General features: G+C 45.3%; 1 protein-coding gene across 1 annotated transcript; it reads left to right on the forward strand.

The window, feature by feature from the left end:
• Nucleotides 1–449: 449 nt before the first annotated feature.
• Nucleotides 450–3,386, forward strand: NPB (neuropeptide B). The gene is made up of 2 exons (XM_029599071.1): nucleotides 450–835; nucleotides 3,015–3,386. The coding sequence occupies exons 1-2, from the start codon at nucleotides 599–601 to the stop codon at nucleotides 3,141–3,143; spliced, it is 366 nt and encodes a 121-aa protein (XP_029454931.1). The 5' UTR covers nucleotides 450–598; the 3' UTR covers nucleotides 3,144–3,386.
• Nucleotides 3,387–15,009: the final 11,623 nt, after the last annotated feature.

Genomic DNA, 15,009 nt, shown 5'->3' on the forward strand with positions numbered 1-15,009 from the left:
AAGAACCGACAGAGGTTTATAAAATCATGAGCGGTATGGAACCTTTAATAGGAAACACTTGATCACCCTTCACAGAGTACCTAGGACTAGGGGACACAATGAAATTAGTAACATGTTAAGAAAGCAAGTTTTCTGTCAATTTTCAGTTAAGCTCTGGACTTTTTTGGTGGAAGCTATTCTCAAGGTTAATAGCATAACTAGGTTTTAAGAAGATTTGGATCATTTTCTGGGGGGGGGGGGGGGGGGGGGGAGTCCATTAACAATTATCAGATAGGTAGAAATAGATCATCATTTTCTACATCTAGGAATGAGCAACATGGAATGGAATCTGCTGGGTTCTTCGAAGTGACCCACACTGACCACTGAGGAGGGGGGGGGGGAGAGGATGCCGGGCTCAATGGACCATTGCCACCCCCCCGACCCATCACCACCGGTGTCTGCTGAAATCTGAAGTGGAAAAGCCTCAGATTATTCCAACCCTTCCCTATTCATCCTCGCCCTCCCTTTTCTCTCCCTCCCTCCCCCGGAGCTGCCTCCTATATAAGAAGCCACGGAGGAGCTGCGGCTCAGCCTCCTGCCGCCGCCGGCTCCGAGCACCATGCCCAGCTCGCCCAGGCTCCTGCTGTTCTGCTGCGCCCTCTGGCTGCTGCTCTGCTGCCCTCCTGCTGCCCACGCCTGGTACAAGCAGAGCACCGGCCCCAACTTCTATTCGGTGGGCAGAGCCTCGGGGCTGCTGTCCGGAATCCGCCGCTCCCCCTACAGCCGCCGCTCGGAGAGCGCCGAGGGCATGGCCGAGCTCGGGGGTCAGAGGCAGGGAGCCCTCCTCAAAAGCATGGTGAGTGCGAAGAGAGAAGGGCAAGAGGGCAAGAAGAAGGAGGAGGGGGAGGGAAAAAGCGAGGAGGGAACGGGGGAAGACGTCAAGCTGAAGGGGAGCGGGGAGGCAACGCGGTAAGACATCAGGGAGGTGGGAGGTGGGAGGTGGGGGGTGGGGAGAGGATGGAGGAGGGCTAAGACCAAGAAAAAGAAGGAGAGCGCGAGGAAAGAACGGGGAATAGGGGTCAAGGAGAGGGAGAACGTTGAAAAGGGAACGGGGCAAGACATCAAAAAGAGGAGGAGAGAGTAAATGAGCGAGGAGGGAACGGGGCAAGTCACGAAGAAGGGGAAGCAAGTAAAAGGGAATGGGGCGAGTCGTCCAGAAGAGTGGGAGAGAGTAAACGAGCGAGGAGGGAACGTGCAAGACCTGAAGAAGGGGAGAGTAGCAGAAGGAGGAGAAGAGGGGGAGAGTAACAGAGAGAAGAGGGCAAGACAGCAATTAGGGGACGAGAGTATCAAGCGAGGAGTAAATGGGATAAATGATCGGGGAGGAGGGAGCGAGAGAGAAAGAGACGAATGACAAGACACCAAAAAGCGGGGAAGGAGGGAGGAAAAAAACCTGAAGAAGAGGCAGAGAGATCAATAGAGCAAGAGGAGAAGAGATCGAGAAGCAAGGGGCAAAAGATGGAACAGAGACTGGGAACGGGGGCAAGAAATGGAAGACTCTAAGGGAAGGGGCTTCCTACGGTTCGGAAGAGAGTACAAGACGAAACCTTTCCAGGGCTGCTTTACCGCTCTGTATTAAGTACTGCAATGACATTTTTCTCCATTATTTATTATTGTATGGGAACTATTTCTTTTCCGGAATAGAGAAAGATTGAGTGGGAGTGCAGGGAGGTCGGAGGGCTGCTGGCGGGGAGCAGGTATACTGCTACGTAACCAGAGCTGAACTTAAAGAGGCGGGCACACGGGTCCTTTAGTACTGACAAAACGCGATTCTTCCAGAGACACCTTCCATAAAAGTCCAACCCCGGCCACAGCACATGGCCAGGAACCCACGTTCCGATCCTACCACTTTACTTCTGACTGCTTGACCCTCAACAGGTGTTTTAAACTCCCTGCGGTGCCACTTGCACTAAATACAAAGAAATGCATTCCTTGTATCCAGTTGCTTTATTTAAGAGCAGGGTGAGGCTGTAGGAACTGCGAGGGAGCAGCGACAGAAAGATGTGGCTGCTCCCACCCAGCAAGCTCTATGACCACCACCCCATCCCCGACGCGCTCTCTTTCCAGGACTGGGCACTTGTATTTCTCTGAAATATTTATTTATTTAAAATATTTATTTATTTAAAATATTTATTTATTTAAAAGATTTATAAAACTAAAAACAAAGCAGTGGCTCAGACTGTGAAATAAATCCACAGCTCTTCTGTTGAGACCCTGCAGTCAGGCCTGAAGTCTGAGGAAAGGAATACAAAAACAAGGTCAGAAGCATAACCGGGTTGCAAGCCGGATAATCAGTGCCATTTGTCCGGCTAGGTTCGGACATAGTGGGAGAAACAGCGCTGTACGGGCTATCCGAACGCTTGAGCAGTCGGCATATATCCGGCTAACTTTTTATTCGGCTTAAAGAACCTAAGGGTCTGTTGGTTATCCGGATAAACGCCGACATTCAGTGCTAGCCCACCTGAGTGTCTCTTCTTATCCGGTTAATTTCAGCTGAATAAACAGTCACCCGGATAAGTGCATGCGGCGCTGAGGACCGCCGAGTAGCGCTGAATATGGAACCAAATCTGTTTCCTGCAGTCGCTTCCGCCCCCCCCCCCGCATACAACTTTAGGTCTGATGACTGAGGAGGATGGATCCCGACCGCAGCCTGACAGGAAAAAGACCGATCCTGTTTCACTAACGCCCCGCCCCCTTAATAAATTTGGCACTTAAAACCATATTCTTGATGTAGCTCCACTCCAGTTGGGCTCAAAGGACTCTCAGTCTGGGCTATTTCCCACCCCCTGTGCAAATGAAATTTGGGGAGGGGAGGAATCGTGCACATTTCTCCCTTAGCCCGAACACTTTGCCTCCTAAAGCATCCGCTAGCCCCAGAGAGAGAGAGAGAGAGGCAGGCGCTCGCCCCTCTGCGGTGCCCCGGCAGGTGCCCGTCTCTTTTGAGCCTGTCTTTTTTTCTCTCTCTTCCGCTGCAGGCCGTGTGCGTGACGGACATTTCGCCCTCTCTGCAGAGCTGCCAGCTGCTCCCGGACGGCACGAACACGTTCCAGTGCACGGCGCACGTGTACCTGTCCCTGGACGCCTCCGACTGCGAGCGCGCCTGAGGCCTTCCCCGCCCCTCTCGGGGCCCATGGACAGACAAAGCAGGGCTGCTCTCATTCTGCTTTCGCAGCACAGGAATGGAAGGGGGTCGCCACCGCAGCTTGCTTCACTCCTCATTTGTAATAAAGAAACTGTAAAGACTAGGTTTTCCTCTGTATGAACTTATTTTCGATGTACACTTGTAGTTTGGGTCTGTATTTATGGCATAAAAAAAAAAAAACCGAAACAATTTGTTCACTTAATAAATGAGCCTTAAACTTTTTTTTTTTTTTTTTTGGCACTTTTCCTTTTTTATTGAATCACTAGATTAATTCATTATAGCCCCAACTATGCTGCTTTAGCCAATGAATGTTAAATAAGGTTTGAGGTATTAATCACGATGTTGTAAGGTGCGCTCGGCCGAGCATTTTCGACGCATGTCTGTTACCCCTTATACTGTAAAGGGTTTAGACTTAGAGCATCGAAAACGCGCCCCCCCCCCTCCCCCCTGGAAACTAATAGCACTCATCACATGCAAATGCATGTTGATGAGGCTATTAATTATTCACCCGGGATACTGAAAGTAAAATGTGCGGCCCTTCTGTGCTGGCCGGTCAGGTTAGGGGAACGGACATTTAATTTTACCGGCGAACGTTTTCCTAACCTATGGCTGTCAGCAGGTTCGGGAAACTGACGATCGTAAAATTGAGCATCTCTTTCCTGAACCTGCTGACAGCCACCTCTCCTGGGGTTGCCGCTAACAAGGAGGCCCTAGGGATGTGCTATTGTCCCTAGAGCCTCCTTTTTAGCGTGACCCCTCATTTAAATACAGGATCGCGCACCCAGGAGAGGTGGTTGGGCGCGCGTTGGGAGAGCGGACACTTTACACGGAGCACCCATTCTCCCGCTCTTCTTATTGAATCTGCCTGAAAGGCAGTCTCACCCATGTATCTCCCAGGGCTCAACTTCACCAGCAGAGGGTAGGAAGAAGTAATTTGTCTAACCGGCTAAGCACTGCCCATTTGCAGCAGCACAGATGCCAGCAAAGCTTCTCTAACCTTAATAGTGTGATTACTATTACCCCAAGTTGATTTAGACATTTTAACAGTATTATAACACAAATCAGTGGAGCCACTGGATTGATATTCAGCTGGCAGTTTAGACCTGCTGGCTGGAGCTGAAGGTCTCTCTTCTGAGGCTGAGTGCTTTGACTTAACTGAATTACCGAGCTAAAGGAGTGATTCTAAGCTAAAACTGATTTATTGGGTTTTTAGGATAATGTAAAATAAAATAATAAGATGACGTACCATGCTGGGTCCATTGAGCTCAGCATCATGTCACACCCACAGTGATCAGACCTGGTTGATCACTGGGTCTGCCTCGGCCTTCGGACCCTCGTGACTCTCCGCTTCGTCATGCCGTGCCTTCAGGATCGTCCATGCAGGGGCCCACCTAAGACGATCCGGCCCCGGTACCCAAGGACTCCACCTGCGGGGAACGTGGGCTGGTAGTGGCGAAGCTCCCGCTGGCCTCTGCTTCCCGTCCGGCCTCACCTCCCGATGGTGGGGATCTGTGGGGGTCTCCCCCACGGATAGCACCAACATCACCTCGGGCTAAGGGTCCACTTTTGTACCAGATTCACAACAGGAACCTTGTCAAACGCCTTATGAAAATCCAAATACACGAAATCTACCAGCTCACCTTTATCCACATATTTATTAACCCTTCAAAAATATGAGGTAGATTTGTGAGGCAAGACTTCCCTTGGGTAAATCCATGCTGGCTATGTCCCATTAAACCATGTTTATCTAAATGTACTGTGATTTTGTTCTTTAGAATAGTTTCCACTATTTTTCTTGGAACTGAAGTCAGACTCACTGGTCTATTGTTTCCAAGATCATCCCTGGAGCCCCTTTTAGATATTGAGGTTACACTGACCACCCTCCAGTCTTCAGGTACAATGTACAATTGAAACAATAGATTACAAATTATTAGTAATAGATATGAAATTTCATTTTGTAGTTCTTTCAGAACCCTGGGGTGTATACCATCTGGTCCAGGGGATTTGCTACTCTTTACTTTATCAATCTGGCCTACTACATTTTCCATGTTCACGGTGATTTGGTTGAATTCATCTGAATCACCACACTTGAAAACCATTTCTGGAACAGGTATCTCCCTAACATCCTAGTTAGTAAACACTGAAGAAAATAGTTTGTTTAGTCTTTCTGGGATGGCCTTATCTTCCCTAAGAGCACCTTTAACCCCTTGATCATCTAATCATCCAGCTGACTCCCCCACAGGCTTCCAGCTTCTGATATAGTAAAAAAAAAAAAAAGATTTTATTATGAGATTTTCCCTCTACAGCCAGCTTCTTTTCAAATTCTCTTGTAGCCTGTCTTAATGTTTTATATTTAGCTTGCCAATGTAACTCATTTTTTCCTGTCAGGCAGATGCAAAGAGGTGTGTTCGTTCAAATGCAAAGTTTCACCATCAGTAGAACACACATTATGCACGTGTAAACCTTACTGCAGATGCAGCAAGGGGTTTTATGCTCAGAAAACATACATCAAAAAATGTGAGGCCCTCCCATGGAAACTCCATGCTAATGAGGGCACTACGTATGCCTTCCCAAAGCAGACAGGTGTGCTGGCTGAACTCACTTTTTTTTTTTTTTTTTTTAACACTGGAAACTTTTCACCTGGTCAGGCATGGAGAAAAGTTTCTAGTAGTGCTGTGCTGGCTCTTCAAACCAAGGGACAGGCAATAAAAAAAATGAGTTTTCCCTTCTTGTACTGCATCGGCTTGGTAGCTGGATCAATCTGTACTTATCTGGCTAAGTGGCAGCAGGTAACCGCAGCCAGATAGCCAGCTAAGTTCAGACCTACCCAGTTATCTGGCTGCAGTTACCCGCCGCCACTCAGCCGGATAAGTATGGATGTATCTGGCTATCTGGCTGCACTCTCGGCTATTTGTTTCCAGGGACACCCCTCCTCTCCATGTTAAAGCGCACAGTCAGCGTGTGGTGACCGCACATTTTAATTTGGTATGTGCATGTTTTAGCTAATGATGCCTTAGCATGCCATTAGCTTACTGCATCACAAGTTTAAAAAAAAATGTAACCTGTGCAATAAAACTGTGCACTGAAATCCAGTGCACAGGTTTTTAATGCACAGTGAGTGAGTAAAGAAAATGTGAGCTAAATCTTTGCTCACATATTTTATAGATTGGTCTCAAATTTTGTACCTGAGGCAGTGGAGGGTGAAGTGACTTGCCCAAAGTCTAAAGGAGTGTCATTGGGATTTTACCTTTGCTTTTCTAGTTCTTAGCCAGCTGCTTTAACCACTAAGCCCACTTTTGTTGGACTAACTCATTACATCTCTGATTAAGTTTCAGGAGTTTTGGGCCCTTCATCAGACCAATGAAAAAAAAACAATGTACATAGGGTTTAAATAGTACAGAGTCAGCTAGGCATGAGCATGACTGCATATGCCAGTACAGCTCAATAAAAAGATGAGGGGAGGGGGAAAGGCACAGGTTAACATAGACTTTTTGGAATTGTAAATATTTACTGTCTCTGCACACACCCCTTTAATTGAGCTGTAATGGCATGGGCTGTCACCCACCTCCACTCCCTCAGGCCGGTACAATAAAGACATGCAGAAAACGGGTGCTCAGCATTGAGCGCTCGCTTTCCTAACTCGCGCCCAGCCACCTCTCCTGGGTGCATGATACAATACTTAAATGAGGGGTCACGCTAAAAAAGGAGATACTATGGACAATTGCAGCGGACGCCCAGGAGAGGTGGCTGTTAACGGGTTAGGAAATGGACGTTTCAATTTTCCTATCCTGTGCACAGCCAAGTATTTTCTGCTTTTCTGTACACTTTTTTTGGGCTGCTCAGAAATTAACACCTGCTCTGGGCTGGTGTTAATTTGTGAGTGTTAAAATGTGCGAATCGGGCACACATTTTTTTGTGTGTCTGGGGCGAAATAACTAATAACCTCATGGGGGGTGGGTTGGAAGTACATTTTGGATGCGCTGAACCTCTTATGGTATAAGGGGTTGTGGATGTGCGCCAACCAGGGGTTAAACAATCCACTCAGCTGAGCGCACTGTATTGATTCGGCCTGCCTGAATCGCTGGCCACAGATGTACTGAGAGAATCCTATAGAAAGCTCTCTCCTACAATCTATTTGGTGACCCTTATTTTGTATGTATTCCTTTGGTAACACACCACAAATGAGAATGCCAATAAAGCTTCTTGAATCTGAATCTAAGACAGGGAGGCTAATTTTAAACCTTCCTACCAGGTCTGCAGCCCTGTAGGTAAAGTATCCATGGGACTGCGCACTCATTTCCAAAGGGAAACTCCTTCCGGGGCTCCTGCACTCAATGTGGATAAAGAAGTAGGTGGGAATTAGATGCCATACAGTATATGAGGAGATTTGAATATGCAGCCTCTCTCACCCCACCTCTGCCCCCAGCCCCACTCCATACTTGGCCTCCCCCAACCAGTTTCCACTCCTTTCTGATGCAGGTACTTCTACCCACAATGTGAACGAGGGGGGACAATAATAAAAATGTGTTTTTACTGTGCAAATGCATTTACCTGCATAAAAAGTTTTAATTATTATTACTACAGGTTGTTAATACAAACAAAAAACGCACTTTGAAATGTCTGAATGCCAATGCCAGAAGTCTAAGAGGTAAGATAGGAGAGTTAGAGTGTATAGCAGTGAATGAAGAGACAGACATAACTGGCACCTCAGAGACCTGCTGGAAGCAGGATAACCAATGGGACAGTGCTAAATCAGGGTACAAATTATATCGCAATGGAGGATCAACTTGGCGGGGGTGTGGTACTTTATGTCCGGGAGGGTATAGAGTCCAGCAGGATAAACATCATACAAGAGACTAAATGCTCAGTAGAATCTATGTGGGTAGAAATCCCATGTGTGCTGGGTAAGAGTATAGTGATAGGAGTATACTACTGTCCACCTGGCCAAAATGGTCAGACAGATGATGAACTGCTAAGAGAAATGAGGGAAGCTATCCAATTTGGCAGTGTAGTAATAATGGGAGATTTCAATTACCCCAATATTGACTGGGTAAATGTAACATCAGGACATGTTAGAGACATAAAGTTCCTGGATGGAATCAATAACTACTTCATGGAGCAATTGGTTCAGGAACCAACGAGAGAGGGTGCTATTTTAGATTTAATTTTTAGTGTAACGCAGGATTTGGTGAGAGAGGTAATGATGGTGGGGCCACTTGGCAACAGTGATCATAACATGATCAAATTTAAACTAATAGCTGGAAGGGGACAATAAGTAAATCTGCAGCTCTAACACTAAACTTTCAAAAGGGAAACTTTGATAAAATGAGGAAAATAATAAGAAAAATACTGAAAGGTGCAGCTGCAAAGGTTAAAAGTGTTCAAAAGGCGTGGACATTGTTTAAAAATACAATCTTAGAGGCATAGTCCATATGTATTCCATGCATTAAAAAAGGTGGAAGGAAGGCAAAACGATTACTGGCATGGTTAAAAGGTGAGGTGAAAGAGACTATTTTACCCAAAAAACATCCTTCAGAAATTGGAAGAAGGATCCATCTGAAGAAAACAGGAAAAAGCATAAGCATTGCCAAGTTAAGTGTAAAACATTGATAAGGCAGGCTAAGAGAGAATTTGAAATGAAATTGGCCATAGAGGCAAAAACTCATAATAAAAACGTTAAAAAATATATCCAAAGCAAGAAACCTGTGAGGGAGTCGGTTGGACTGTTAGAGGACCAATGGGTTAAAGGGGCTCTTAGGGAAGATAAGGTCATTGCAGAAAGACAAAGGGCCAGATCTTAAAATCTATGCCCAATTTTATAACATGGGCGCGCTGCCGTGCCCATGTTATAAAATCTAAGGGGAGCCCCCATGGTTTTCCCCATTCCCTCCAAGGTCGCTCTGAAATTGGAGCGGCCTCGGAAGGAAATTTTTCAGCCCCCCCCCCCACCTTCCTCTCCCTTCCCCTATCTAACCCACCCCCCAGCCCTAACTAAATCGTCCCCCCTACCTTTATTTCAAAAGTTACGCCTGCCCGAGGCAGGCGTAACTTGCATGCACTGGCTCACCATCCCCCAGCACAGGCCACTGTGCCGGAGGATTCGTCCCCACCCCCAGACCGCCCCTGAACCGCCGCCATGCCCCCCGGACCCGCCCCCTTCCCGCCCCTTTTTCGAGGCCCTGGGACATACGCGCGTCCCAAGGCTTGTGCGTGCCGCCGAGCCTATGCAAAATAGGCTCGGCATGCACAGGGGCAGATTTTTTCAGGTCACGTGCGTATGTTACGCATGTAGCCTTTGAAAATCTGCCCCTAAATGAATTCTTTGCTTCTGTGTTTACTAATGAGGATGTTGGGAAGATACAAGTTTCGGAGATGGTTTTCAAGGGTGATAAGTCAGATGAACTGAACTAAATCACTGTGAACCTGGAAGATGTAGTAAGCCAGATTGACAAACTAAAGAGCAGCAAATCACCTGGACCAGATGGTATGCAACCCAGGGTTCTGAAGGAACTTAAAAATGAAATTTCAGATTTATTAGTTAAAATTTGTAACCTGTCATTAAAATTATCCATTGTACCTGAAGGCTGGAGGGTGGCCAATGTAACCCCAATATTTAAAATGGGCTCCAGGGGCGATCCATGAAACTATAGACCAGTGAGCCTAACTTCACTATTCTAAAGATCAAAATCACAGAGCATATAAAAAGACATTATTTAATGGAACACAGTCAGCATGGATTTACCCAAGGGAAGTCTTGCCTCACAAATCTGCTTCGGTTTTTTTGATGGGGGTTAATAAACATGTGAATAAAGGTGAACCGGTAGATGTAGTGTATTTGGATTTTCAGAAGGCATTTGACAAAGTTCCTCATGAGAGGATTATAAGAAAATTAAAAAGTCATGGGATAGGAGGTGATGTCCTTTCGTGGATTACAAACTGGTTAAAGACAGGAAACAGAGAGTAGGATTAAATGGTCAATTTTTTCAGTGGAAATGGGTAAACAGTGGAGTGCCTCGGGGATCTGTACTTGGACTTGTGCTTTTCAATATATTTATAAATGATCTTGAAAGGAATACGACGAGTGAGGTAATCAAATTTGCAGATGATATAAAATTATTCCGAGTAGTTAAATCACAAGCGGATTGTGATAACTTGCAGGAGGACCTTGCATGACTGGAAGATTGGGCATCCAAATGGCAGATGAAATTTAGTGTGGACAAGTGCAAGGTGTTGCATATAGGGAAAAATAACCCATGCTGTAGTTACACAATGTTAGGTTCCATATTGGGAGTTACTATCTAGGAAAAATATCTAGGCATCATGGTTGATAATTCATTGAAACTATCGACTTAGTGTGATGCGGCAGTCAAAAAAGCAAACAGAATGTTAGGAATTATTAGGAAGGGAATGGTGAATTAAACAGAAAATGACATAATGCCTTTGTATCACTCGATGGTGAGACCACACCTTGAGTACTGTGTACAATTCTGGTCACCGCATCTCAAAAACGATATAGTTGCACTGGAGAAAGTACAGAGAAGGGTGATCAAAATGATAAAGGGGATGAAATAGCTCCCCTATGAGGAAAGGCTAAAGAGGTTAGGGCTGTTCAGCTTGGAGAAGAGATGAGGGGGGATATGATAGAGGTCTTTAAGATCATGAGAGGTCTAGAACGAGTAGATGTGAATTGGTTATTTACTCTTTCAGATAATGGAAGGACTAGGGAGCAGTCCATGAATTAGCAAGTAGCACATTTAAAACTAATCGGAGAAACGTATTTTTCACTCAACACACAATTAAGCTCTGGAATTTGTTGCCAGAGGATGTGGTTAGTGCAGTTGGTGTAGTTGGGTTTAAAAAGGTTTGGATAAGTTCTTGGAGAAGTCCATTAACTGCTATTAATCAAGTAGATTTAGGGAATAGCCACTGCTATTACTGGCCTCAGTAGTATGGAATCTTCTTGGTGTTTGGGTAATTGCCAGGTTCTTGTAGCCTGGATTGGCCACTGTTGGAAACAGGATGCTGGGCTTGTTGGACCCTTGGTCTGAACCAGTATCGCAATTTCTTATGTTCTTATCATTCTTCAGTTGTTCCAGACATATGCAGCGCCCAGCAACAGAGCCATATAAAAGAGTAACACAGTCCCTGCTCCACAGAACTTACAGATTATTGCTCCCTGACAGAGCAGGCAAGGCCACAAGAGACAGACAGTAAGAAAATATCAGAAAGAAAAGGAAAGAAAGGAGGAGATGATGTGGGGCTGCATTGTTTGTTGGCTGCAGATTTTATTTATTTATTTCTCTGCCGTCGTTCTATTAGATAATCACAATGGTTCACAGAATTCACATTCACAAATAAAATAAAAAATAAAAACAGATACATACATAAAATCAAGGACAATTATTATAATTCAACCTTTACTCATATTGTATTCTATATCGGGCTGTTCTAATTTTGTTTGACCAGTTTCGAAAGCCATTTTAAATACCCAAGTTTTTAATCCTTTCCTATACATTTTTTTTAATCTTTTTGTATTAACTCTTCGGGTAATAAGTTCCACAACCTAGGTCCAGCAATTGAGAGTGCTCTATCTCGTACTTCTGATAGATGAGCACGTCGGATGACTGGCATACTCAGCAGGCCTTTGGTTAGCTGATCTTAAATTTCTCTGGGGAATATGGAAATGCAGAGCTGCTCCCAGTCAATTTGCATCTTTATTATTTATGATTGTGTGAATGGTGCTTAGAATCTTATATTGAATTCGATATTTTATTGGCAGCCAATGTAACGATATCAAGATTGAGGTAATATGATCGTATATTTTCCCACTGGGCACTACTCTTGTCGCTGCTGCAAAGGTCTTAAGGTCGATGCAGGTACTCCCAACAGCAAGGAGTTACAATAGTCAAAACTAGAAAATACCATGGTCTGTAGCACTGTGTGAAAATCACCTATGTGGGATTTAAGGTGGACCATGCCTCTAACCTGGTCCTGCATATACAAAAAGGGGGAAAAACAAGGTCATTCCATCATGCCGGAATTAAAAAATGGGTGTTGGGCACCCAGCGTTTGGACACACTTCCTTGCATCAGAAAGTAATAATTAATGGCTTCATTTACATGGAATTTACATGCGCGGGCGCGGGCGCTATCCGGTATACGCCTGTTAGAAGGTGTATTTTAGGTGCATTAATCTCCTTGCTGCGTTGGAGGTTATTATAGACACAAAACGCGTGCTCAACAGTGAGTAAAACTGACCGTTCGGTTGGACACAGTTTATTGCATCGGCCTGTCCTTGGGAGAAGGGGTCTATGACCAGAACCTGCAGTTAACCCCATCCTGCAAGGGAAGCCAGGCTGCTAAGGGAGGAGAAGACAGAAACAAGAAATAATAAAAGCACAAAATTAAAATTCTGCTCAAAGGAAGGTGGCAGGAGAATGAATTGCACAGAGCTATTAGAGAGAGCATAATTCACTTCCAGTCCTTTTGAGCTCCTTTTTAATCTCTCAGTTTCTCTTCACTTCTCTTGCTCCGCTGCTCTTTATTGCTTCCTCTCTTCACATGCCCCTGCAGCCAGGAATTCTCGCTTTACCATCTCTCTGCTGTCATTTACTGTTGGAAAGGTGGAAGAGTCTCACAGCTTGCAGAGTTAATGCAAGTGGCGCTGTCCTGGCTGATGGCTGCTGACTTGTCTCAGCAGAGGATGGAAACATCTGGACAATGCCAACAGCACCCTCTCGCCAGCTGACCTCTGACAATAGGGACGGCTCCCTGGCCAGCCCATTATGTAATGAGGGTCATGCTGGGGTCCAGATCTTTCCAACAGCACGATGTGAAACCCCATTTCCAAGGAATCGCCAGGCAGATGTCAGTGTTTGATTATCTTGTTAAAAGAAGGAAATGAATTAGGAAGCCCAGGCATTTATAACAGAGCTGTAACAGACACGGTCAGGCAGAATCAGCAGCTCCTCCTCAGTCCCATCATCAGCTTTGCTTTAATTACAAGTGACAGCCGCAATTAGGAAGGCCAGGCTCAGGGGCACCCACACAGGTCTCAGCAGGAGCCTGCATCCAGAAAACAGAACATAGAAAATAAGGCCGTTAACCCCATCAGTACCACTTCTATCAGAGTGTGTACATGCACATGCAATGGCATACAGAGGCATTGAGCAAAAAAAAAATGCAGTCACAAGCTTCTTTTAGGAGAAGCGGGCTGGGACGACAGGAGCTGTGAGTACCCCATAGCCAGTCCTCCTGCAGCATTCCCTTACAGCGCCTCCTGCTGGGAGAGGCTGGAACTGCAGGAGCTGTGAGCTTCCCTACACCCAGCTCTCCTTACGATGCCTTCCAATATTCACTACAGATTTCAAAATGCTAACAGAGATTAGAATGGCTAGTAAAATGGGCAACACAATAATGGGAGACTTCAATCAGCCAAGTATTGACTGGGTAAATGTCACATCAGGACATGCACGGAAAGTAAATTTCTTGGATGCCATCAATGACGGCTTCATGAAGCAGTTGATCATGGAACCAATGAAAGGGGGAACTATATTAGATCTAATTCTCACTGGAATGCAGGACCTGGTGCAAGAGATAAAGGTGGTAAATCCACTTGGCAATAGTGATCATAACATAATAAAATATTACATAATCACTGGAGGGTGAATGACTATGGAAAACTACTGCAGTAGCATTTAACTATAAAAAGGGAGACTATGATAAAATGAGGACATTTGTTAGAAAAAAAACTGAAATGAGCAATCCACAAGGTTACAAACTTGCAGAAGACATGGACACTGTTTACCATCCTTGAGGCCCAGACAAAATGTATTCCAAACAACTGCCAGCGTGGTTTAATAGAGAGGTGAAAGAGGCAATTAAGCCCAAAAAAATGGAAAGCAGACTCAAATGAGGAACGTAGGGAAGAGCATAAGCACTGGCATAACCTCTGCCCTCACCTCTCTGGCCAGGGCCCGGTCGTGGCAAGACGCCCTCACGGCAAGACATCGCTTTCCTCTATATCAGGCCCTGCTCCTCTTTGGAGCAACATGCCAATATGCCACCAACTTGCCTTGTGGCTAGATGCCACCAACTCTCTGTCACCACGCCATGCCTCCCCCTAAGCTTGCGCACAGCTGATGCTGCCAGATTTAAAGAGCCTGTGGCAGGAAAAGCCCTGTGGCATGGCTTGATGACCTCATGCAGCTAGGCCTATAAAAGGCCCTCCAGACTTAAGAAACATAAGAAATTGCCATACTGGGTCAGACCAAGGGTTCATCAAGCCCAGCATCCTGTTTCCAACAGTGGCCAATCCAGGCTACAAGTACCTGGCAAGTACCCAAAAACTAAGTATATCCCATGCTACTGATGCTAGTAATAGCAGTGGCTATTTTCTAAGTCAACTTGATTAATAGCAGGTAATGGACTTCTCCTCCAAGAACTTATCCAAATCTTTTTTAAACCCAGCTACACTAACTGCACTAACCACATCTTCTGGCAACAAATTCCAGAGATGAATTGTGCGTTGAGTGAAAAAGAATTTTCTCCCATTAGTTTTAAAGGTGCTACATGCTAACTTCATGGAGTGCTCCCTAGTCCTTCTGTTATCTGAAAGAGTAAATAACCGATTCACATTTACCCATTCTTGACCTCTCATGATTTTAAAGACCTCTATCATATCCCCCCTCAGCTGTCTCTTCTCCAAGCTGAACAGCTTTCCTCATAGGGGAGCTATTCCATCCACTTTATCATTTTGGTCATTAAAGGTTAGCTTATCCATCAAAATCCCATAAATGTTAAGTTTGTCCTCGTAGGATATTCATAGAT

The sequence above is a fragment of the Rhinatrema bivittatum genome, chromosome 4 (genome assembly GCF_901001135.1).
Source record: "Rhinatrema bivittatum chromosome 4, aRhiBiv1.1, whole genome shotgun sequence".
Lineage (NCBI taxonomy): Eukaryota > Metazoa > Chordata > Amphibia > Gymnophiona > Rhinatrematidae > Rhinatrema > Rhinatrema bivittatum.